The sequence below is a fragment of the Symphalangus syndactylus genome, chromosome 4 (assembly GCF_028878055.3).
Source record: "Symphalangus syndactylus isolate Jambi chromosome 4, NHGRI_mSymSyn1-v2.1_pri, whole genome shotgun sequence".
Taxonomy (NCBI): domain Eukaryota; kingdom Metazoa; phylum Chordata; class Mammalia; order Primates; family Hylobatidae; genus Symphalangus; species Symphalangus syndactylus.
The window spans coordinates 18,685,778-18,712,684 of record NC_072426.2 but is presented as its reverse complement, the minus strand read 5'-3'; the positions used below and the strand labels follow the sequence as shown (position 1 = coordinate 18,712,684).

At 39.3% G+C, this 26,907-nt stretch overlaps 1 protein-coding gene across 2 annotated transcripts in view; it reads left to right on the top strand.

Annotated features, from left to right (window-relative positions):
* Positions 1-7,778: 7,778 nt before the first annotated feature.
* IRAK1BP1 (interleukin 1 receptor associated kinase 1 binding protein 1) overlaps positions 7,779-26,907 on the top strand; it is a 39,706-nt gene continuing 20,577 nt past the window's right edge. The window contains exon 1 of one of the 2 annotated variants that reach the window (XM_055274204.2): positions 7,779-8,155. In XM_055274204.2, the coding sequence (XP_055130179.1) occupies positions 7,841-8,155 (315 nt within the window). In that variant the 5' untranslated portion in view covers positions 7,779-7,840. The remainder of the gene's footprint in view (positions 8,156-26,907) is intronic. The other variant, XM_055274205.2, reaches the window with a different exon arrangement.

Genomic DNA, 26,907 nt, shown 5'->3' with positions numbered 1-26,907 from the left:
TATATGCTTATTTGCCATATGTATTAACTTCTTTGGTAAGGTGTCTAGTCAGACAACTGGTTTTTAAAATAAGACTTTTATAACATTCATCATTTTGTATTAAACTTTACTCAGCTTTTAGAATTAAAAAGAAGCTTAAATGTTAGACCTAAAACCATTAAAATCCTACAAGAAAACCTAGGCAATACCATTCAGGACATAGGCGTGGGCAAGGACTTCATGTCTAAAACACCAAAAGCAATGGCAACAAAAGCCAAAATTGACAAATGGGATCTCATTAAACTAAAGAGCTTCTGCACAGCAAAAGAAACTACCATCAGAGTGAACAGGCAACCTACAGAATGGGAGAAAATTTTTGCAACCTACTCATCTGACAAAGGGCTAATATCCAGAATCTACAAAGAACTCAAACAAATTCACAAGAAAAAAACAAACAACCCCATCAAAAAGTGGGCAAAGTACATGAACAGACACTTCTCAAAACAAGACATTTATGCAGCCAAAAAACACATGAAGAAATGCTCATCATCACTGGCCATCAGAGAAATGCAAATCAAAACCACAGTGAGATACCACCTCACACCAGTTAGAATGGCCATCATTAAAAAATCAGGAAACAACAGGTGCTGCAGAGGATGTGGAGAAATAGGAACACTTTTACACTGTTGGTGGGACTGTAAACTAGTTCAACCATTGTGGAAGTCAGTGTGGCGATTCCTCAGGGATCTAGAACTAGAAATACCATTTGACCTAGCCATCCCATTACTGGGTATATACCCAAAGGACTATGAATCATGCTGCTATAAAGACACATGCACACGTATGTTTATTGCGGCACTATTCACAATAGCAAAGTCTTGGAACCAACCCAAACGTCCAACAACGATAGACTGGATTAAGAAAATGTGGCACATATACACCATGGAATACTATGCAGCCATAAAAAAGGATGAGTTCATGTCCTTTGTAGGGACATGGATGAAACTGGAAAACATCATTCTCAGTAAACTATCGCAAGGACAAAAAACCAAGCACCGCATGTTCTCACTCATAGGTGGGAATTGAACAATGAGAACTCATGGACACAGGAAGGGGAACATCACACTCCGGGGACTGTTGTGGGGTTGGGGGAGGGGGGAGGGACAGCATTAGGAGATATACCTAATGCTAAATGACGAGTTAATGGGTGCAGGAAATCAACATGGCACATGGATACATATGTAACAAACCTGCACATTGTGCACATGTACCCTAAAACCTAAAGTATATTAAAAAAAAAAAAAAGAAGCAACTCAAATTCTCTCATACTACACATAAGAAAATTGAGCCAGTAGAAGTGAAAACTAAATCCATGAAAGTAGCTATAAATCTAGAGGGAGAGGCCGGGCATGGTAGCTCACACCTGTAATCCCAGCACTTTGGGAGGGCAAGGCAGGCAGATTATGAGGTCAGGAGTTCAAAACCAGCCTGGCCAACATAGTGAAACTCCGTCTCTACTAAAAATACAAAAATCAGCCAGGCGCAGTGGTGCACGCCTGTAGTCCCAGCTACTTGGGAGGCTGAGGCAAGAGAATCACTTGAACCCATGAGGCAGGAGTTGCAGTGAGCCGAGATCGTGCCACTGCACTCAAGCCTGGGCAACAGAGCAAGACTCCATCTCAAAAAAAGAAAAAATTAGAGGGAGAAGCAAGCTGAGACACCAGTGAAACATATAGGAAAGACATGACAAGAGAGAAGGAAGTAGAACAAGAAAAGCAGTGTTGTAAGAATCAAAAAAGGCTAGAGGTGAAGTAGATTTTTTTATTTGTTTTGAGAAAGAGCTTTGCCAGCAGCAATAGGCTCTGTATGTAGTGTAAATAATCGTGATTACTGGGAAGCAGCAGGACAGAGTGGAAAGAGTATTAGACTGCCTCTGTCGGTAACCTGGGGGACAAGACTTGAAAAACTTTTCTGGGTTCTAGTGTGTTCATCTGTAAAATGAGACTATGCTTCTCTGGTTTCTAAATTCAATGTTTTCTTACTACAGGATCTTCCCTTTGTCAATTTTTTGGACACCATCTTTTTTTCTTGGATAAGTTTGCTAATTTATTTATCATCTATATCTCTGTGCCCTGTTAGATCTTTAATGACTGAACATCTAACCAAGATTTCATTTCCCTCTGCATGCTTAGAGAATTACAGTTACAATAACTCTTTACAAACATCTAATATAGTATTCATGGACACAGAATTTATGTAATCAGTCTTCTCTTATTTGTTACAATTTTGCCAGGATGTTATAGTATAAACTTGTCTATTTATTCTACATAAAATATCAAGAAATTAAGATTTCCTCCCTATGTAACTTATGTATCTGCAATATCCTGTTAGCTTTGACGCTATTAAAATTTGGAATTAAATACTTTTTGGAGGTTAAAATATCTGTGGGCAAAGCTACCTCTAATCCACTGCTTTCAAGGAGAAACATCAAGAAGAAGCAGTCTTTACCGAAGTGAGAGTTTCACAGCTTAAATCTGAAAAGAACTGTCAAACATTTCTTAGTCTTTTGGATACGGTGTAAATTAGTTAAGATATAATTACAACTAATAACTTGTTACTATTACTACTGTAGCTTCATTTATAAAATATTACTTCTCCCCTAATTAAATGAAGCATTCAGTGCTTCGCATAACCAATGAAAATGTTAAGTAGTTACATTATGCAGCTAGATATGTGAAAACCAAGAATAATAAGCCAGATAATACAAAAGAAAAACAGTGATGTGAAATGAGTTACGGCGAAAATGAGCAAAGTGAAAACACATTTAAACCATAACCTTTTCTGAAAATTTGAGGTGTCCAAGAGGTCAGTCAAGCATGTACACAGAATCAGGTGGTATGAAATCTAACAGCAAAATATAGGGTAGCCCAGTCTAACAACAAAATGATATAGTGGATTGGCTGATTCAAGTTTATTTTCACTCAGATATCAGAGATATACTTAAGAGCACTTTTTCTGGACTAAGTTGTAACTTTCAAGGTGAAGATGTAATCATGAGACTAGAACCCTGTGTAAGGGTGCAGCAGAGACAAATAAACAAAGCTGACTGGCAAAAATCCCTATGGTCCACACAGCATCCTATTCTACCTGTATCATTTAAGGTACCAGAAGATAAACATCTGCAACCTATTAAGAAAGCAAGAAACAAACCTGGAAATAAAATAAAAGCCTAGAAGGAAAGCTATACCCACTGTTTGGGTTATTTGTGAGATAAAATAAGATAATACCTCACTTCATTTCTGGAAAGTCTGAATCTAATTACTTTAAAAAAAAACTCAAGAGAACATTAACAAATATTTATCTCTTTCTCCTTTTCCCAATCACTCTTCCTTAACCCTTTGCCATCTGGTTAACAATAAAACATTTCTTTGAATGGTCACTAAAAATCTGCTAAATATTACATTCAATAGACATGTCTTCATCTTCAAGTTTTTGACCTGTATCATGACATTATGGATCACCCCTTTTTGACAATTATACAAACTTTGGTTCCACAACATTGTACTATCTTAATCTCTCCCTTACCGCTTTGAGCCTTTTTTCTGTCTCTTTTGGCTTCTTCATTTACCAATATATTTTCCATAAGTATTTAACTATAAAGTGTAACAGAGTCTAAAGTGATTTTAGTACATCTGACATCTTTTTGAACAAGGCAAGGACCTTAATACACAGTTCTAGGTTAGTTTTTCTTTTCCCCCTCAGCATTTAGAATGTATTATTCCATTCTCTTCTGACACTTGGGATTTTAATTTTTGAGATGTTTGGAACTACCCATCATAAGCTGGGTACTGTCAGAGACTTCAACTCAAAGTCAGATACCCCACCAGAAATAGATAAAAAGATAATGGCACATCTGAGACACAAGCACCAGAGGGTATAAGCAAGCTGCATGAGCAAGCAGCTCAGACGCCCATGCCACCCACCAAAGTTGCACCAAAACACCTCCCTCACCTCACACCAATGGTTATGTAGGGATTACTCTATGGCCAGCCGAAGGAAGAGGAAAAAAACCTGAGCTTTTATGGCAAGATTATGGATAGGCTGGCTTGGTATGCAGGTGCCAGTAAAAAATGAGAAGCAGCTGTTTAACAACATGACTTGTAAAGTCTTTGAATAACAGTGGAGAAGGAAAATTTCCCCAAAAGGTGAAGCTTTGAGCAGTGCACCTACAGATCCACTTTGTGTGAAGTTCTATAAATTCCTTAAGGCTGACAGGTATAAAAGTCAGCTTTAAATTCTCCTTCTCATTTATTCTTATCAGTCTTGGTTTTAAGATAAGATAAAACTTAGTCAAGCTACTTATGCAAAAAAAGGGGGGCGGATTTTTATAAGGATACAGGAATATTTTAGAGAACTCCAGGGCAGGAATGAAACCAGGCCTAAGAAAAAATTCTTAAAAAAGGGACTAGAATTGCATCTGGACTATTTTTCCATCTCACCTCTGATCCTCTTGGAAAGTATCATTTTCTTTCTTTCTCTCTTTCTCCCCATCCCATCTCTACACTTTTTCTATTTCTCTAATAGAAAAATGGCCAATCTATATCTCCCAAGGTTTTATATAAATATGAGTGTATGTCACAGCCCTGTCACCTAAGAGACTAAATTTTTAAAATTTGGTGTAAATACAGATTCTCATGTGAAAAATTCTAACGGTTTCAACTGGAATTAGGTACCTATTCTTAGTCCAATCAACTTGGTAGAGTCACCTTATTCAAAACAGTTGCTAGGGGCTCAGCCTTGACTCTGAGAGAGAACTGGGCTACTATAAGCTGAACAAATAGCTCTATGCTCCTCATTCATTCTCCCAATCATTCCACCTGAAAACTTCGTAAGTCAGTTTAGGCTTATCCTTCTCTTTCATATACTATTAATTTATAGCTCTGTCACGAAGAATTAATTCATTCTTCTTTCAAAATCCAGTATTATCTATTCCCTCTCCATTCTCACGGACTTTATTACTTGCCAAAATGATAGTTCAAAAACAGACATTACACTGTAGTTAAATTTGCATTTCTTAAACTACTGGTGAGGATAAACTAATTTTTTTTCATCCTATAGACTACTAACATTTCTGCTTTCTTGGTCTGTATCGTGGACTTCATTGTGTTTCCCAAAATTTGTATGTTGGAGTGCTAACTTCAATGTGACTGTGTTTGGAATAGGGCTTTTAAGAAGGTAATCAAGGTTAAATGGAAGTCATAAAGGTGAGGCTCTACGAAGAGACATCGGGGTAATGTGCACAGAGGCAAGGCTACGTGAGGACGGGGCAAGAAAGTAGCCGTCTGCAAGCCAACGAGAAAGGCCTTGGGAGAAACCAAAACTGCTGACACCTTAATCTTGCACTTCTAGGCCCTACAACTGTGAGAAAATAAATTTGTGCTGTTTAAGCTCCAAAGTCTTTGAAGCTGAAAGACTTTTGTTATGGCAATAGCAATCTAATGCAGTTTGCCTCAGTGTTCATTATTTTTCTTTTGACACGTTTGTTTCTTCTAGCAACAGCTCTCTAAGCATTAAGACTCTTAGCCCTTTATACACAATAAACATTAACAAACGTTTTTCCCCATTTATTTGCCTCCCCACCTTTGTTTTCATTTTGCTTTATATAACTGATTTTTTTTAGTATAGTCCAATTTTTCAAACTTTTCCTTCATGGTTGCTGCACATGAAACTATGATTAAGGCCAGCCTTCCCATCCCCCAGAATATTTATATTTACATATAGGTTCTTCCAATTATTTTTATTTTTGGTCTCATTTGAATTATTTTCAATGTATGATGTAAGATATAAATTTTTTAAAAATATAGCTTACAATGGGCCAGGCGCGGTGGCTCATGCCTGTAATCCCAGCACTTTGGGAGGCCAAGGTGGGCGGATCACGAGGTCAGGAGAACGAGACCATCCTGGCTAACGCGGTGAAACCCCATCTCTACTAAAAATACAAAAAAATGAGCCAGGCATGGTGGCAGCCACCTGTAGTACCAGCTACTCGGGAGGCTGAGGCAGGAGAATGGCGTGAACCTGGGAGGCAGAGCTTGCAGTGAGCCCAGATCGCACCATTGCACTCCAGCCCGGGTGACAGAGCGAGACTCCGCCTCAAAAAAAAAAAAAAATATATATATATATATATATGTATATATGTATATATACGTATATATAGGTATATAGATACGTGTATACGTATCTAGATACGTATATATAGGTATATAGATACGTGTATACGTATCTAGATACGTATATACATATATATAGCTTACAATTATCCCTGTACCATGTAATCATTTTCCACTGATATGAAATCTTTTATCATATACTAAATACTTACACTTTAACTCCTGTTGCTTTTTGTTTATGACATTCATTCATTCAATAATTTATTTTGGAGGCTATATTCTTCCACATTTATCGTAAGGGAAAAAGAATTTTTCACCAAGTTTAAGAAACATTATTTTGGGTGTCTTAAATCATAAAAGACTATGAGGGAAAGTTCTTAACATTAGTTTTTAAATTAAAATTGTTTTCAGCTAACAATAAACAAGATGAATATACACAAAATTATGTTAATCTAGTGATGAGCCTAATTAAAGGAGGTGGGTACCATTTGATTTAGTTGAATTATACTAATCGAAAAGAACAGAAAAAACAATGGTGAAACTACCAGAGGACTGTCAGCTTTTTCAGGATCCTTTTAAAAGAACAGTTCTTGTCCTTCTAAAACTAGTTATTCAAAATTCTTTTCCCCCCCCTCGATTCTCTTGATAAAATTCAGATAGTAAAGAGGTATAAGCCAGTGGGGCTATTTTTACAAAGATCATTGCTTAGTGCTGGGAAGAGAATCTAGGAGACGGGAAGTTGAGGGTTGTGTTCTAAAGGTTCTCTCAAGAAAAGGGTACAGAGAAGCTCCAAGTTGTACAGGCCCAGCAACGTCCATATTGGACGTGCTTTGCTACCACCCAAATCTCTCCTGTCGGAGTTCAAGGCCCGAACCATTCCAGGGATTTTAGAAAAAAATGGGGAGACACGAAAATGATGCCAAAGCCATAGCTATCATTACAAACATCCATTATGTTCACTCTGCTTTCCATATGCAACGCACTCTACATACAATGGGCGCCTTATAAGCACATAGCAAATGTGAAAAATATTATCAACATTGCTTTGATATTATTTATATATATATTTGAATATACTATATATTAGAATATATTATATATTATATATTCGAGTATATTATATATTATTAATATAAAATTATCAACACTGCTTCAGAGAAGATGACACTGAGATATGAAGAATGGTAAACTGTCCAAGATCACAGGGGCAAAAAGTTCACCTCAACTGAAACCTCACGAACCACAAAAATGTGGCCGAGGGAGCCTCAAAAAGCAGTACCCCAAGCGGGGACGGTAAAGTCAGAAAAGACAAGGCTGGGTAATCACAGAGAAATCTAAAAACCCGCTCGGCCTCGCTACTCTTCTTCCTCTGAGGTGCAGGGGCGGGGTGGGACGACAAGGAGTTGCCAGAAAGCGCAGAGCTCACTGAGGAGGCAACAGAGAAAGTCCGCTAACATTTTTTGAAGGCCGTAAGTTAAACATGTTAAAAACTGTAGCTACTCACTCAGCCGACACCTAGTAAAAAAGATGCGGCAAGATCAACAAGGCACAGCTTGCGCCCGCCAGAAGTTCCGCGGCCTCCACACCCATCCCGGCATACTTTGCGCCGTGCACAGGCAAGCCGCGGTGCGCATTGGCCCCTTCGGCCGCCGTCGGCCGGTAGTTACTATGGAAACCCAGCTGCCATCGCTATGTCTCTGCAAAAGACCCCTCCGACCCGGGTGTTCGTGGAACTGGTTCCCTGGGCTGATCGGAGCCAGGAGAACAACCTGGTCTCAGGCGGAGAGAAGCTACCGGGCCTACGCCACCCCCTCTCCTCAACACAAGCCCAAACTGCTACCCGCGAGGTACACGTAAGCGGCACCTCAGAAGTGTCTGCGGGCCCAGACCGGGCGCAGGTGGTGGTGCGAGTGAGCAGTACCAAGGAGGCGGCGGCCGAAGCCAAAAAGAGCGTTTGTCGCCGTCTAGATTACATCACGCAGAGCCTCCAGCAGCAGGGCGTGCAGGTGAGATCTCCGCGGGGGAGGAAATAAGAGCCGGAGGACACAAAAGGGTTGGCAGATGGTCGGGCCCCCCAGGCCCCTCTAGCGGGAAGGGAGATGTGGAGGGTCTGGGACGTTTTGGACGCCTTTGTCGCAAAGGTACTCCGGGACGCCAGGACCTGGCAGAGTGAATATTTGACCCATTCTTCTCCTAGACGAAGGTAATTATTGGCCTCAGGCAAATTAAAAATAAAAGAATGCAAATTGGGTAGGTTTTTATCTGGCGATATTTGCTTCAGTGATTTTGTTTTTAAATTTGAAGTGATGAAATGTTAAAACTTTAAATGTTAGTTGTAAATACTTGCCCAAGTGGAGTGCTGGACACTAAATATTTTGTTTTGTTTTGTTTTTATTCCGCACCATGGAATTGGCAAGTGAAGAGCACGACCTGCTTCCTTCCGATCATGTAAAACTTTGCATGGAATGGTTCTTGAGTATGTTCCACAAACAGTAACGTTGGGGAGTGGGGAAGAAGTAACGTCCATTTTCATTTTATAATGATTTTCATTTTATAATGATTACACCAAAATTTCTTCGGCCTTCTTAGGTTTAACTTAAAAAATCAAGCCAGTATTGTGGATACCACATATATGAAATACTTCTACTTACTTAACAGAGATGTCCATGAGACAAATCACTAAACAAATCTGACCTTAAGCCTACTCCTAAGGAAAGAAAAAAAAATGAAGCCATCATTTAATCCACACAATAGCACGGTTAGGCATGTTTTAATATCCTTGTTTTCCAAATTTAAAGAGGTTAAACAATGCTCTGAACTTTAGGTAGAGCAATATTTGAACTCATGTATTCCTGAAACCAGAATGTAAGTTGCTTCCAATTCTGCCGATAATTAGAATGAAAGAAAATTAGAAATCATAGGGATCAACGATTTCAGTTTTCTCATTTTATAGAGTAGGACCCCAAAGGCCAGAGATGTAACTTATCCAGGATAACATTGAGTTGGGAAAAGTGCAGGCATTGTTACTTCCAGTCTATTGCAAGAAATGCCATACCCCGAAAAAGCAAGTCCTTATTTTTAACAAGAAAAGGTATTTGAATTGCATTTATAATACAGACATACGAGTTATTACAAAGTCATTTGGACAAGATTTCTTCAAATGATTTTAAAATTTAGAAAAATACAGATAATTATAAATAAGGTGAGTAAAGTGGGTTTAATATGTAGAAAAATAGTTTTAAAAAACTGCTACTAGTGCTGTAGTCGTTTGAATAATGTTACAAGTTTTTAAGTTATTTACATAAAATAAAAATGGAGCTCACAGGTCTCTAATATATAAAACAACATAGGCTGGGCATGGTGGCTCATGCCTGTAATGCCAACACTTTGGGAGGCCAAGGCAGGTGGATCACTTGAGGCCAGGAGTTCGAGACCAGCCTGGCCAACATGGCAAAACCCCATCTCTAGTAAAAATACAAAAATTAGCTGGGCATGGTGGCACACTCCTGTAATCCCAGCTACTAAGGTGACTGAGGCAGGAGAATCTCTTGAACCTGGGAGGCGAAGGTTTCAGTGAGCCGAGATGGTGCCACTGCACTCCAGCTTGGGTGACAGAGACTCTGTCTCAAATAAGTAAGTAAATAAATTACTAAGTCCAACTTAGAGTAATGATGTTAAGATTCAGGCAAGACATAAGAAGGACAGTAACCTCCCAATTATCTCTGCTAATGGATGAAAGCAGTCAGGTAGATAATTTGTTCAGGAGATAATACAAGATATCATTTATATTTTCAGGATGAATTATGGGTCTTCACAAAGTCCTTGTTCATTTCAAACTTTAGAATTCTGAGCTGTAAGGTTTATAAACATCACTTCCCTGCTTAAAGGGCTCCTCATAATCCAAACTCCTTTGCTTAAAAGATGGAGCCTGAGCCGGGCGTGGTGGCTCACGCCTGTAATCCCAGCACTTTGGGAGGCTGAGGAGGGCAGATCACCTGAGGTTAGGAGTTCAAGACCAGCCTGACCAACATGGTGAAACTTCGTCTCTACTAAAAATACCAAAATTAGCCAAGCATGGTGGTGCATGCCTGTAATCCCAGTTACTTGCGAGGCTGAGGCAGGAGAATTGCTTGAACCCAGGAGGCGGAGGTTGCAGTCAGCTGAGATCGTGCCATTGCACTCCAGCCTGGGCAGCAAGAGTGAAACTCCATCTCAAAAAAAAAAAAAAAAAAAAATAGGTGGAGCCTGACTCTCTATCCTCATTTCCTATCATATCTTCTTCCCCTCTATTGTATTTTTCTTTAAGAATTAGCCCAAGTCTGAGCTATGGAAGTGAGACCCTGTCTCAAAAAAAAAAAAAGAATCAGCCCAAATTCACCTTCTTGGCATTCCTTTCCTAATATAACACTAATCCCTGCCATACAACACTTCACTCCCTATACTTGTAATAAAAATTCATCTTGTATCATAATTCTTAATTTACTTGTTTCTTCTCCATATTCTAAACTTCTCCAGAGCCAAGACCATTTGTTCTTTTTTTGCCTGTATGAGTTATGGTCCATACACTTCATATAATGTGTACTCAGAAAATGCCTTCAGAATGAATAATAGAAAAAAATGAAACAATAAGTGAACAAATTATTCAGCTATGGTATAGATCATAGATTTATGAACTTGTGTGAAGGTATAATCCTTAACTTCTAGTGTGGTTTTCATTGAAAAGTGTTTTAAAGTTCTAAGCAATATTTACTCATTCAACCAACAAACATTAAGCCTTTCTTTTCATTGTTCATTTTTGTTTTTGTTTTTGTTTTTGTTTTTTGAGATGGAGTTTCACTCTTGTTGCCCAGGCTGGAGTACAATGGAGGCGGTCTAGGCTCACTGCAACCTCCGCCTCCCAGGTTCAAGCGATTCTCCTGCCTCAGCCTCCCAAGTAGCTGGGATTACAGGCGCCAGCCACCACACCTGGCTAATTTTTGTATTTTTAGTAGAGATGGGGTTTCACCATGTTGGCCAGGCTGGTCTCGAACTCCTGACCTCAACTGATCCCCCACCTCAGCCTCCCAAAGTGCTGGGATTATAGGCGTGAGCCACTGCGCCTGGCCCATTGTTCATTTTTAAACAATACTTTATACTGTCTTAGTTTGTTTGGTCTGCTGTAATGAAAAACCGTAGACTGGGTAGCTTATAAACAACAGAAATGTATATCTTACAGTCCTGGAAGCTGGGCATCCAAGATCAAGGAGCCAGTAGATTTGGTATATAGTGAATGCTACCAAGAATTACCCTGATATCTCTGCTTCCCCTTTATTTTCTTCTCTCTCCTACTATAGGCATAAAATGACCTCACAATGTCTGGTCCTCCCTTCACAAAAGTGTTTCTGTCACTCAGGATGCATATCTAAGTTCTAGTGCAAGAGAGGACTAGGAGTAAATGCTGAAGGGAGTGTTTAACCCCTTTAACCCATTGCAGTATGAGCAAAACTACTATAAGATTCCTTTAACACAGTGCAGCCAAAAGAGAGACCCCTTTTCTCCTTTTCGCTTCACAACAGACCACCTCAGCCACCGTGACACCCAGTAGGAGGTATTCCACAGGAGCAGCAGAAGAGAACTTACCTTACATCATGACATATCAAGGCATATAGTTCTTGCAATGGACTACATGTTTGTTTCCCCCCAAAATTTATATGCTGAAACCTAATCCCGAGTATGATGGTATTTGGAGGAGGCTTTTAGGAGGTGATTGGGACATGAGGATAGGGCTGTTTATAGATGAGAACTCCGAGGACCAGAGTGATTATTGGCAGGTTGCTTGCACATGGTCACAGCCAGGAAGTGGCAGAATTTTAACCTTAGGGTCCATGCTCTTAACCACTACAGGATGTTGCTTCTTTATTCTCTTGACAGTGGATAATTGAGGTTTTAGGTAGGGAAGATGTCACTGATGCTATTGATACCACTACTTATATCCTTTGGCACTTCACATTTGTGTGCATGCAAGCCCAGCTTCCATGACAACATTTGTACATTCTTTGCCTGAAAGTGAAAGCTTTCCCTGGCTGCTGGAATCCACTCTGTCTGCAAATGGAGCCAGAGTGTAATGCCAGGGAATTAAAGTCCTCTCCCCCAGCCCCAGCAGCCTTCATCTGAAGGCTAATGTAGAACTAGAATGACTGAGGGAAATGCATGGAAAGAGACCCCAGCATCTTCACCCCTTGGGGTCGGATAATTCTGAGGTATGTGTTCCACCCTGGTTCCTAGAGTTTCTCTGCAGGATTAAATTTGAGTTGACCACAGTGGTAATTTGCTTGACAACACATCCTTTAGTGCCTTTCTTTCCTTATCTGTCTTGCATCCCACTCTGTTAATGGTGTTTTTTGGGATCACCTTTAAAATTAACTGTATGCAAATCTTTGTCTTAGGATCTGTTTCTAGGGCCACCCAAATTAAGATAAGAAGCAGTGGCAACAAATTGAACATAAGCATTGGCTAAAGTTTTCCATTATTAAAAATGGTCACAACATGAATGTCCTTGTAAGCTACATATTTATACATGTCCTTAATTACAGGTTAAGCATCCCATCCAAAATGCTTTACCAGAAATGTTTTGGATTTCGGAAGTTGTGGATTTGGGAATATTTATATTTTATATGTACCAGTGGAATATTTGTAATCTGGAAATCCAAAATTCAAAATGCTCCAGTTTCCTTTGAGTGTCATGTTGGCACTCAAAAAGTTTAAGATTTTGTAGCATTTTGGATTTTCGGATTAGGGATCCTCAACTGGTAATGTTCTTTGGACATTAATTCCTGGATTATATATATTTGAAGGCTTATGAAAAATTGTACGCTAAAAATATACGTTTACATCTTCACTTGGCACAGTAGGCATTCTTTTCTTCTGTAATTTTGCCGACTTAGCAGTCCAAAAAATGATACTGCCATTTCTTTTTTATCATTTGAACTTAAACTTTTTAAATATAAATTTCTAGTTCACAATATTTTGCCCATTTTTCTATTGTCTTTACCTTATTAAATTGATAACCTTAAAAATTAAGATTATAAATAACCTGGCCAAGCACAATGGCTCATGCCTGTAATCCCAGCACTTTGGGAGGCTGAGGCAGGCAGATTATTTGAGGTCAAGAGTTCAAGGCCAGCCTGGCTAACATGGTGAATCCCTGTTTCTACTAAAAATATAAAAATTAGCCAGGCATGGTGGTGGGCGCCTGTGTCTCAGCTACTCCAGAGGCTGAGGCAGGAGAATCGCTTGAGTCCAGGAGGCAGAGGTGGCAGTGAGCTGAGATCATGCCACTGCACTCCAGCCTGGGCAACAGAGTGAAACGCTGTCTCAAAAAAAAAAAAAAAAAAGATTGTAAATAACCTGTCATATATTGCAAAAAGTTTTCTCAGTTTTTTATTTGCTATATAACTTAGTTTATAGTATTGAACATTCAAAATCTTAAAGTTTTGTTTAGCCAAATTTTTTTCTGTATTTTTTCTACTTTTGTATATAATGTTTATTGGGTGTATTGGGTTCTTCTCAAGCATAAAGCTATATAACTTTTTTTTTTTTTTAAACACAGGGTCTCATTCTGTTGCCCAGTATGGAGTAGGATAATCCTATCATTGTTCACTGCAGCCTAAAACTCTGGGGCTCAAGCTATCGTCCCACCTCAGCCTCCGAAATAGCTAGGACTACAGGCACGTACCTCCAGGCCCAGCTAATTTTTTATTTTTTGTAGAGACAGGGTCTTACTATGTTGTCCGGGCTGGTCTCAAACTCCTGGCCTCAAGCAATCCTCTCACCTTGCCCTCCTGAAGCACTGGAATGCCAGGCATGAGCCACCAAACCTAGCCTTATAGAACTATTAACTAATATTTCCTGGTCTCTTAAGGAACCTTTGTAGTACACTAGATATGTGTACTGTGCTTGGAATTTACTTTGGTATAAGGATGAGTTTTGTTTTCTCTTAAATAGGTAAGTAGCTGTACTGACACCATTTACTAAAGTCTGTCTTTCCCTTACTACACATGCAAGAACCTTGCTTTACACAATTGAAAGTCAAGTTGTAATGTGGGCTTTCATTGTCAAGGCTCTGCATACTTTGATGTAGTTCTCTTGGCTTTACCTTCATCTTCCTGCATGATACTAAAATGGCTGCAACATTCCTAAGCCTTACATCTTATACCATAGCTTAAAAAGAAAAACAATAGTCTTTGTTTCCTGCAACCACATTTATTTTTAAAAATCCTACAGTTCACTCTAAATAGACAACCTAAACTTATTTTTGTGGCCAGAGAAATGCCAGACCAATTGGCTTAGATTTGGATTTCTGTCCATCTTTTAACCTAATCCTGTAGCAAATCAGATGTGATCATCCTAAATAATTTAAACCTATTACGGCTTACCCTGAATCACATAGTTACTGCTCAGAGGGAGTAGGGGAAGAGTGTATGACATGAGGATTCCGTATTCCTTGTTTTACCTACTGCTTTGAAATGTTACTGGTTATTGCTATTTGTAATCTTCAGATGTTCTTGAATTAGTTACAGAATTAATTAGTTCATTTGGTCCTTGATATGGTCCTGTACCAGTACTATCCTGTTTAAATTATTATCTTCATAAAACATTTGTAGGGCAAGTTCTCCCCTCATTACTCTTCTGAAAAAAATTCCCTGTCTGCAAGGAACGGAGGGACATTTTAAGTGACAACATGGAATTATAGTCAGAAATTCCAGAGGGTGGAAAATTTCTATACAAAAATTTCTATTTATATTTTGCATTAAGTTTACAAATTAATTTCAGGATAACAGCTGATTTTACAGTGTTGTGTCCCAGTCCACTTATTTAAATGCTTTGTTTTTCTGTAAAGTTTTTTGGTTTTCTAGGAAATACTCTTCTAGACATTGACCTAGGCAAAGAATTTATGATGAAGACCCCAAAAGCAAATGCAACAAAATAAAAAATAGACAAATGGGACTTAATTAAACTAAAGAGCTTCTGCACAGCAAATGAAACTATCAACAGAGTAAACAGAAACACTCTAGAATAGGAGAAAATATTTGCAAACTATGCATCTGACAAAGGTCTAATGTCCAGAATCCTATAAGGAATAAATCAGCAGGAAAAAAAACAATCTCGTGAAAAAGTGGGCAAAGGAAATGAGTAGACACTTCTCAAAAGAAGCCATACAAGCAGCCAACAAACACATGGAAAAGTGCTCAGCATCACTAATCATTGTAGAGATGCAAATCAAAACCACAGTGAAATACCATCTCACACTAGTAAGAATGGCTTTTATTAAGAAGTCAAAAAATAACAGATATTGACAAGATTGTAGAGAAAGAGGAGCGCTTATACTCTTGATGGAAATGTAAATTAGTTCTGCCACTGTGAAAAGCAGTTTGGAGATTTCTCAAAGAACTAGAAATAAAATTACCATTTGACCTGGCAATCTCTTTGCTGGGCATATACCCAAAGGTAAATAAATTGTTCTACCAAAAAGACACATTCACTTGTATGTTTATTGCAGCACTATTCACAATAGCAAATACATGGAATCAACCCAGGTGCCCATCAACAATGGATTAGATAAAGAAAATGTGATACTTATACACAATGAAATACTCTGTAGCCATAAAAAGGAACAAAATCATGTACTTTGCAGCAATATGGATAAGGCTTGAAGCCATTATCCTACCCCAGTGCAGAAACAGAAAACCACATGTTCTCACTTATAAGTGAGAAGTAAACATTGGGTACACATGGACACAAAGATAAGTACAATAAACACTGAGAACTCCAAAAGTAGGGAGGGAGCACAGAAGTGGTTAAGAAAAGTAACCAGGTACTGTGTTCCCTACTTGGGCAACTACGCCACGCCTCAGCATCACGCAATGTACCCATGTAACAAACATGCACAGGTACCTCCTGAATCTAAAATAAATAAATAAAAATATATATATTGAATAGATGGGATGTTTTCCCAGAAGATTTTAAAAGACTTCTTAAAGTTTTATGGTTTTCTTCTTGTTTACTTTTTTAAATTTTATTCCTATGAAAATAATTTTTATGGCTATTGAGATTGTTATCATCATGATTTGTGCTTCCCTATTGATATGGTTTGACTCTGTGTCCCCACCCAAATTTCATCTAGAATTGTAATCCCTATGTGTCAAGGGAGGGATCTGATGGGAGGTAATTGAACTATGGGGGTAGTTTCCTCCGTGCTGTCCTTGTGAGAGTGAGGGAGTTCTCATGAGAGCTGATGCTTTAAAGTGTGATACTTTATCACTCTCTCTCTCTCCTGCCAACATGTAAGATGTGCCTTGCTTCCCCTTTGCCTTCTGCCATGATTGTAAGTTTCCTGAGGCCTCCCCAGCCATGTGGAACTGAATCAAACCTCATTTGTTTATAAATTACCCAAACTCAGGTAGTATATCTTTATAGCAGTGTGAAAATGGACTAATACACCCATATTACTTAAGTAGTTATTCCTGTCTTGACCAATTTGTCTTAAAACTCTGCCTTTTGTATTTAGAAATAAACAGTAGCTTAATCAAGAAAACTTAGCAGAGTAGGCTGATATATTTCAATATTTTTCAGTTTTGTGCCCCTTATAGCAAGCTTTCTCAATCTTGGCAGTGTTAACATTATGGATTGGATAATTCGTTGTTGTTGGGGGCTGTCCTGTGCATTGTAGGATATTTAGCAACATTCCTGGCCCATACCCATGGGGTGATCAGCATGTCCTCCTTTACCTGAAACTGTTCAAGTTTTAAAACTGGCAGGCCCATGTGTGAGGAACCTCCTCAGTTTGAGTTTTATAGGGACACTTGATCATCTTGTGTATTCACTTAGTAGCGTATTCCTCTTCCCCAGCTGTGACAATAAAAAATGTCTCCAGGCATTGGCAGATGTCCCCTAGGGCAAAATCATCTGGTGGAGAACCACTGCCCTATAGCTAAACAAAAAATTTCATGCTCTATGTTGGAACCCACCAGCCAGACTATCAGAAATGTATCTATAGTGAAACAAGTTAGGTTTATTTAGCATGATGCAACAAAGAATAATGCATCCCAAAGGACCTTAGGAGTGTTTCAGAAACAGGTATTCAGGAGGAGCCTCTTAAAGGTTTTGGCCTTGTGCTGAGTAGTTCCAGGAAAGGATCAGTGAAGCAGGCAGGGACAGTTTGGTGACTGGCTATTTAATTAATTTTTTCATACGAAACCCAGAGGATTACAGTTAGGCTAGGTGTGCCTTTGGTAAAGGCACAGCAATCAAGCAGAAAAAGAATGTTAATTATTTTTTGTGGTTGCAGGTCTGTTAGTTTCCGTTAGAAACTTTGGCTCTGTTAAAAACTTTCCTTAGATTCTGTGTCCTCTGGAAACATTGTTTATGTTCTGCTTAGACCTCCTCCATCTGATTGATTGTCAACAGGCAACTTTTATTTCTCCATTCCCTGTAATATTATTTAGAATTTCAAAACGTATCAAATATTTTACTATATAGAGAAGCAACATAACTGTCTTATATGAGTTATTTTCAGACTGTACACACTTCCCTTTAAAAACCACTGGGCTGGCATAGGTTCCAAGATGGCCAAATAGGAACAGCTCCAGTCTACAGCTCCCAGCGTGAGCGATGCAGAAGACGGGTGATTTCTGCATTTCCAACTGAGGTACTGGATTCATCTCACTGGGGCTTGTCAGACAGTGGGTGCAGGACAGTGGGTGCAGCCCATGGAGTGTGAGCCGAAGCAGGGGGAGGGATCGCCTCACCCGGGAAAAGTGCAAGGGGTCAGGGAATTCCCCTTCCTAGCCAAGGGAACCCTTGACAGACGGTACCCCGAAAAGCGGGTCACTCCCACCCTAATACTGCCCTTTTCCAATGGTCTTAGCAAACGGCACACCAGGAGATTATATCCTGCACCTGGCTCAGAGGGTCCAACACCCATGGAGCCTCGCTTGCTGCTAGCACAGCAGTCTGATATCAAACTGTAAGGCAGCAGCAAGGGTTGGGGAGGGGCCTCTGCCATTGCTGAGGCTTGAGTAGGTAAACAAAGCAGCTGGGAAGCTCGAACTGGGTGGATTCCACCACAGCTCAAGGAGACCTGCCTGCCACTGTAAACTCCACCTCTAGGGCAGGGCATACCTGAACAAAAGGCAGCAGAAACTTCTGCAGACTTAAATGTCCCTGTCTGACAGCCTTGAAGAGAGTAGTGGTTCTCCCAGCACGGAGTTTGAGATCTGAGAATGGACAGACTGCTTCCTCAAGAGGGTCCCTGACCCCCGAGTAGCCTAACTGGGAGGCACCTCCGAGTAGGGGCCGATCGACACCTCATACAGCTGGGTGCCCCTCTGAGACAAAGCTTCCAGAGGAAAGATCAGGCAGCAACATTTTCTGTTCTGCAGTATTTGCTGTTCTGCATCCCCGATGGTGATACCCAGGCAAACAGGGTCTGGAGTGGACCTCCAGCAAACTCCAACAGACCTGCAGCTAAAGGTCCTGACTGTTAGAAGGAAAACTAACAGAAAGGACATCCACACCAAAACCCCATCTGTACGTCACAATCATCAAAGACCAAAGGTAGATCAAACAACAAGGATGGGGAGAAACCAGTGCAGGAAAGCTGAAAACTCTAAACATCAGAGCGTCTCTTCTCCTCCAAAGGAATGCAGCCCCTCGCCAGCAACGGAACAAAGGTGGACTGAGAATGACTTTGGCAAGTTGAGCGAAGAAGGCTTCAGATGGTCGGTAATAACAAACTTCTCTGACCTAAAAGAGGATGTTCAAACCCATCGCAAAGAAGCTAAAAACCTTGAAAAAAGATTAGATGAATGGCTAACTAGAATAAACAGCGTAGAGAAGACCTTAAATGACCTGATGGAGCTGAAGACCATGGCACAAGAACTACATGAAACATGCACAACCTTCAATAGCCAATTAGATCAACTGGAATAAAGGGTATCAGTGATGGAAGATCAAATGAATGAAATGAGGCGAGAAGAGAAGTTTAGAGAAAAAAGAGTAAAAATAAACGAACAAAGCCTCCAAGAAATATGGGACTATGTGAAAAGACCAAATCTACATCTGATTGGTGTACCTGACAGTGATGGGGAGAATGGAACCAAGTTGGAAAACACTCTGCAGGATATTATCCAGGAGAATTTCTCCAACCTAGCAAGGCAGGCCAATATTCAAATTCAGGAAATACAGAGAATGCCACAAAGATACTCCTCGAGAAGAGCAACTCCAAGACACATAATTGTCAGATTCACCAAAGTTGAAATGAAGGAAAAAATTTTAAGGGCAGCCAGAGACAAAGGTCAGGTTACCCACAAAGGGAAGCCCATCAGACTAACAGCTGATCTCTCGGCAGAAACTCTACAAGCCAGAAGAGAGTGGGGGACAATATTCAACACACTTCAAGAAAAGAATTTTCAACCCAGAATTTCATATCCAGCCAAACTAAGCTTCATAAGTGAAGGAGAAATAAAATCCTTTACAGACAAGCAAATGCTGAGAGATTTTGTCACCACCAGGCCTGCCTTACAAGAGCTCCTGAAGGAAGCACTAAACATGGAAAGGAACAACTGGTACCAGCCACTGCAAAAACATGCTAAATTATAAAGACCATCCGTGCTAGGAAGAAACTGCATCAACTAACGAGCAAAATAACCAGCTAACATCATAATGACAGGATCAAATACACACATAACAATATTCACCTTAAATGTAAATGGGCTAAATGCTCCAATTGAAAGACACAGACTGGCAAATTGGATAAAGCGTCAAGACCCATCAGTGTGCTGCATTCAGGAGACCCATCTCATGCACAGAGACACACATAGGCTCAAAATAAACAGATGCAGGAAGGTCTACCAAGCAAATGGAAAACAAAAAAAAAAGCATGGGTTGCAATACTAGTCTCTGATAAAACAGACTTTAAATCAACAAGGATCAGAAGAGACAAGGCCATTACATAACGGTAAAGGGATCAATTCAACAAGAAGAGCTAACTATCCTAAATATATATGCACCCAATACAGGAGCACCCAGATTCGTAAAGCAAGTGCTTAGAGACCTACAAAGAGACTTAGACACCCACATAATATAATGGGAAACTTTAACACCCACTGTCAGCATTAGGCAGATCAACGAGACAGAAAGTTAACAAGGATACCCAGGAATTGAACTCAGCTTTGCACCAAGCAGACCTAATAGACATCTACAGAACTCTCCACCCCAAATCAACAGAATATACATTCTTCTCAGCACTACACTGCACTTATTCCAAAATTGACCACATAGTTGGAAGTAAAGCACTCCTCAGCAAATGTAAAAGAACAGAAATTATAACAAACTGTCTCTCAGACCACAGTGCAATCAAACTAGAACTCAGGATTAAAAAACTCACTCAAAACCACTCAACTACATGGAAGCTGAACAACCTGCTCCTGAATGACTACGGGGTACATAACGAAATGAAGGCAGAAATAAAGATGTTCTTTGAAACCAATGAGAACAAAGACACAACATACCAGAATCTCTGGGACACATTCAAAGCAGTATGTAGAGGGAAATTTATAGCACTAAATGCCCACAAGAGAAAGCAGGAAACATCTAAAATTGACACCCTAACATCACAATTAAAAGAACTAGAGAAGCAAGAGCAAACATATTCAAAAGCTAGCAGAAGGCAAGAAATAACTAAGATCAGAGCAGAACTGAAGGAGATAGAAACACAAAAAACCCTTCAAAAACATCACTGAATCCAGGAATTGGTTTTTTGAAAAGATCAACAAAATTGATAGACCACTAGCAAGACTAATAAAGAAGAAAAGAGAGAAGAATCAGATGCAATAATAAATGAAAAAGGGGATATCACCACCAATCCCACAGAAATAGAAACTACCATCAGAGAATACTATAAACACCTCTATGCAAATAAACTAGAAAATCTAGAAGAAATGGATAAATTCCTCAACACATACACCCTACCAAGGTTAAACCAGGAAGAAGTTGAATCCTTGAATAGACCAATAACAGGCTCTGAAATTGAGGTAATAATTAATAGCCTACCAACCAAAAAAAGCCCAGGACCAGATGGATTCACAGCAGTTTCTACCAGAGGTACAAAGAGCAGCTGGTACCATTCCTTCTGAAACTATTCCAATCAATAGAAAAAGAGGGAATCCTCCCTAACTCATTTTATAAGGCCAGCATCATCCTGATACCAAAGCCTGGCAGAGACACAACAGAAAAAGAGAATTTTAGACCAATATCCCTGATGAACATCAATGCAAAAGTCCTCAATAAAATACTGGCAAACCAAATCCAGCAGCACATCAAAAAGCTTATCCACCATGATCAAGTGGGCTTCATCCCTGGGATGCAAGGCTGGTTCAATATACGCAAATCAATAAATGTAATCCATCATATAAACAGAACCAAAAGCAAAAACCACATGATTATCTCAAGAGATGCAGAAAAAGCCTTTGACAAAATTCAACAGCCCTTCATCCTAAAAACTCTCAATAAACTAGGTATTGATGGGATGTATCTAAAAATAATAAGAGCTATTTATGACAAACCCACAGCCAATATCATACTGAATGGGCAAAAACTGGAAGCATTCCCTTTGAAAACTGGCACAAGACAGGGATGCCCTCTCTCACCACTCCTATTCAACATAGTGTTGGAAGTTCTGGCCAGGGCAATCAGGCAGGAGAAAGAAATAAAGGGTATTCAATTAGGAAAAGAGGAAGTCAAATTGTCCCTGTTTACAGATGACATGATTGTATATTTAGAAAACCCCATCATCTCAGCCCAAAATCTCCTTAAGCTGATAAGTAACTTCAAGAAAGTCTCAGGATACAAAATCAATGTGCAAAAATCACAAGCATTCCTATACACCAATAATGGACAAACAGCCAAATCATGAGTGAACTCCCATTCACAATTGCTTCAAAGAGAATAAAATACCTAGGAATCCAACTTACAAGGGATGTGAAGGACCTCTTCAAGGAGAACTACAAACCATTACTCAGTGAAGTAAAAGAGGACACAAACAAATGGAAAAACATTCCATGCTCATGGGTAGGAAGAATCAATATCATGAAAATGGCCATACTACCCAAGGTAATTTATAGATCCAATGCCATCCCCATCAAGCTACCAATGACTTTCTTCACAGAATTGGAAAGAACTACTTTAAGGTTCATATGGAACCAAAAAAGAGCCCGCATCACCAAGTCAATCCTAAGCCAAAAGAACAAAGCAGGAGGCATCATGCTGCCTGGCTTCAAACTGTACTACAAGGCTACAGTAACCAAAACAGCATGGTACTGGAACCCAAACAGAGATATAGACCAATGGAGCAGAACAGAGCTCTCAGAAATAATACCACACATCTATAACCATCTGATCTTTCAAAAACCTGACAAAAACAAGAAATGGGGAAACGATTCCCTATTTAATAAATGGTGTTGCTGGGAAAACTGGCTAGCCATATGTAGAAAGCTGAAACTGGATCCCTTCCTTACACCTTATACAAATATTAATTCAAGATGGATTAAAGACTTAAATGTTACACCTAAAACCATAAAAACCCTAGAAGAAAACCTAGGCAATACCATTCAGGACATAGGCATGAGGAAGGACTTCATGTCTAAAACACCAAAAGCAATGGCAACAAAAGCCAAAATTGACAAATGGGATCTAATTAAACTAAAGAACTTCTGCACAGCAAAAGAAACTACCATCAGAGTGAACAGGCAACCTACAGAATGGGAGAAAATTTTTGCAACCTGCTCATCTGACAAAGGGCTAATATCCAGAATCTACAATGAACTCAAACAAATTTACAAGAAAAAAACAAACAACCCCATCAAAAAGTGGGTGAAGGACATGAACAGACACTTCTCAAAAGAAGACATTTATGCAGCCAAAAAACACATGAAAAAATGCTCATCATCACTGGCCATCAGAGAAATGCAAATCAAAACCACAATGAGATGCCATCTCACACCAGTTAGAATGGCCATCATTAAAAAGTCAGGAAACAACAGGTGCTAGAGAGGATGTGGAGAAATAGGAACACTTTTACATGGTTGGTGGGACTGTAAACTAGTTCAACCATTGTGGAAGTCAGTGTGATGATTCCTCAGGGATCTAGAACTAGAAATACCATTTGACCCAGCCATCCCCTTACTGGGTATATACCCAAAGGATTATAAATCATGCTGCTATAAAGACACATGCACACGTATGTTTATAGCGCACTATTCACAATAGCAAAGGCTTGGAACCAACCCAAATGTCCAACAACGATAGACTGGATTAAGAAAATGTGGCACATATACACCATGGAATATATGCAGCCATAAAAAATGATGAGTTCATGTCCTTTGTAGGGACATGGATGAAACTGGAAACCATCATTCTCAGTAAACTATCGCAAGGACAAAAAACCAAACACCGCATGTTCTCACTCATAGGTGGGAATTGAACAATGAGAACACATGGACACAGGAAGGGGAACATCACACACCGGGGACTGTTGTGGGGTGGGGGGAGGGGGGAGGGATAGCATTAGGAGATATACCTAATGCTAAATGACGAGTTAATGGGTGCAGCACACCAACATGGCACATGTATACATATGTAACAAACCTGCACGTTGTGTACATGTACTCTAAAACTTAAAGTATAATAATAATAAAATTTTTTAAAAAGACATTTATGCAGCCAAAAGACACATGAAAAAATGCTCATCATCACTGGGCATCAGAGAAATGCAAATCAAAACCACAATGAGATACCATCTCATACCAGTTAGAATGGCAATCATTAAAAAGTCAGGAAACAACAGGTGCTGGAGAGGATATGGAGAAACAGGAACACTTTTGCGCTTTTGGTGGCACTGTAAACTAGTGCAACCATTGTGGAAGACAGTGTGGTGATTCCTCAAGGATCTAGAACCAGAAATACCATTTGACCCAGCCATCCCATTCCTGGGTATATACCCAGAGGATTATAAATCATGCTGCTGTAAAGACACATGCACACATATGTTTATTGTGGCACTATTCACAATATCAAAGACTTGAAACCAACCCAAATGTCCATCAGTGATAGAGTGGATTAAGAAAATGTGGCACATATGCACCATGGAATATTATGCAGCCATAAAAAAGGATGAGTTCCTGTCCTTTTGTAGGGACATGGATGAAGCTGGAAACCATCATTCTCAGCAAACTATCACGAGGACAGAAAACCAACCACCACATGTTCTCACTCATAGGTGGGAATTGAACAATGAGAACACTTGGACACAGGATGGGGAACATCACACACCAGGGCCTGTCTTGGGGGGGAGGCAGGGGGAGGGATAGCATTAGGAGATATACCTAATGTAAATTACGAGTTAATGGGTGCAGCACACCAACATGGCACATGTATACATATGTAACAAACCTCCACATTGTGCACATGTACCCTAGAACTTAAAGTATAATAATAAAAATTTAAAAAAAATAAAAAAATCACTGGGCTAAAGTAAATAAGTATTTTACTGGTTCTAAGATTGTTTTTCAGAGATAAAAACAATAGGAGTGTAGAAGCAATTCGATAAAGAAAGGAGCCTTTTCAACAAATGTTGCTGCAACAGTCAAATGTCTGTATGCAAAAAAATGAACCTCCACACTCACCTCACACCTTACACAAAACTTTGTTCAAAATTGGTCAATATTGAGCATGTAGCATCTGTTGCCTGCTACCAGGATAGAAGTCCAAGCACTTCTGCCCACTGCATTTTGGTATGAGAGTCACCAAGAAAACACAATGCAGTCAAGCACTGGATGGAACAAACCTTACTTATGTAGAGAAAAGACAAGAGTGAGATCAGAGTCAGTAGTAGATGTCAGTCCCCCATCGCCAGCAACTCCTTCCCAGCAGCTAATGCAGGGCAGTTGACCTGCATGCACATCTCTTGTGCTGCAACAGAAGGACTCAGTCCCCTTCCTACAGGGTGCAGATGTAGTAGTGAGGTTGGTCAGGTGTCATACGACATACAACCTTTAAGTAGAACAAAAAATTACATATTGAGTCTGAAATGGGGAAGGTATTCCCATACAAGGAAACAAGCCCAGCACAAGCTCTGAAAGATACTTTATCTCTTAGTAAGCAAGTGCTCCAGGGCCACGGCCCATTCCTGGGCAGTTGAGTGTAGATCAAAAGACTATAGCATGAGATTGCCTTTCCCAACAGTAAAACACAAAACTTCTAGAAAAAATAAAAGGAGAAAATCTATGTGACCTTGGGATTGAAGATGAGTTTTTAGATACAGAGGTTGAGTATCCCTTGTCTGAAATGTTGGGACCAGAAATGTTTCAGATTTCGGATTTTTATTTTGGAATATTTGCATTATATACTTAATGGTTGAATATCCCAAATCCAAAAATCTAAAATTCAGAATTCTCCAAGGAGCATTTTCTTTGAGCATCATGTTGGTGCTGAAAAAAAATTTTGAATTTTTGAGCTTTTCAAATTTTGGATTTTCACATTTAGGATGTCCAACCTGTATTACCAAAAAGCACAGTCCATGAAACAAAGAAAAAGATAAATTGTATTTTATGACAGTTAAAAACTCACTTTGTGAAAAACGTTGTTAAGAAAATGAAAAGTCAATCTATAGACTGGAAGAAAATATTTGTAAATTACATAGCTGATAAAGGACTTGTATCTGTTAAGAAAATGAAAAGTCAGTCTATAGACTGGGAGAAAATATTTGTAAATTACATAGCTGATGAAGGACTTGTATCAAGAACATATATAGACCTCAATTCAGCAGTAACAAACAGCTCAATAAAAATGCACAAAAGATCTTAACAGACACTTCACCAAGGAATTTATACAGATGGCAAATAGGCACATGAAAAGATAACATTACTTGTCAATAGGGAAATGGAAAATAAAACCACAATGAGATACTGCTATGTACCTATTAGAATGGCTTCAATACAGTAACACTGATACCAAATGCTGGGAAGGATGCAGAGCAACAGAAATTCCATTCAATGCTGGTGAGATTGCAAAATTATATGGCCACTTTGGAAGGTAGTCTTACAGTTTCTTATAAGTTAAATATAGACTTACCATAGAAGTCAGCATTCTAGGATAATTTGCCGAAGTGAATTGAAAACGTAAGTACATATAAGAATCTGTACACAAATGTTTATAGCAGCTTTATTCATAACTTCTAAAACTGGAAGCAGCCAAGATGTCTTTCAGCAGTGGAATGGATTAAAAAAATTGTGGTACATCCATGCAAAAGAATGTTATTCAGCAATAAAAAGGAATGAGAATTGATTCACAAAACAACGTTAGTGAATCTTAGCTGCATATTAGCCAGTGAAAGAAGCCAGACCCAAAAGCTTTGAATTTTATGATTCTATTCATATGATCTTCTGGAGAAAAGTAAAACTATGGGGAACGAAAACAGATTAGTGGTTAACAATCTGTTGGAGGGCAAAGTGGTTGACTAAAACAGATGCATGGAGAAATTTTTAAGGTGAAAGAACTATTCTTTATGGTACTGGAGTGGTACATACATGACTTTATGCATTTGTCAAACCTCATAGAGCTGTAAATCACAAATAGTGAAGCTTGATGTATGTAAACTGGGGGAAAAAGGCATCAAAGAGCCTATCACAGGATCAATCCCAGGATAAAATGTATTCTCTTGACA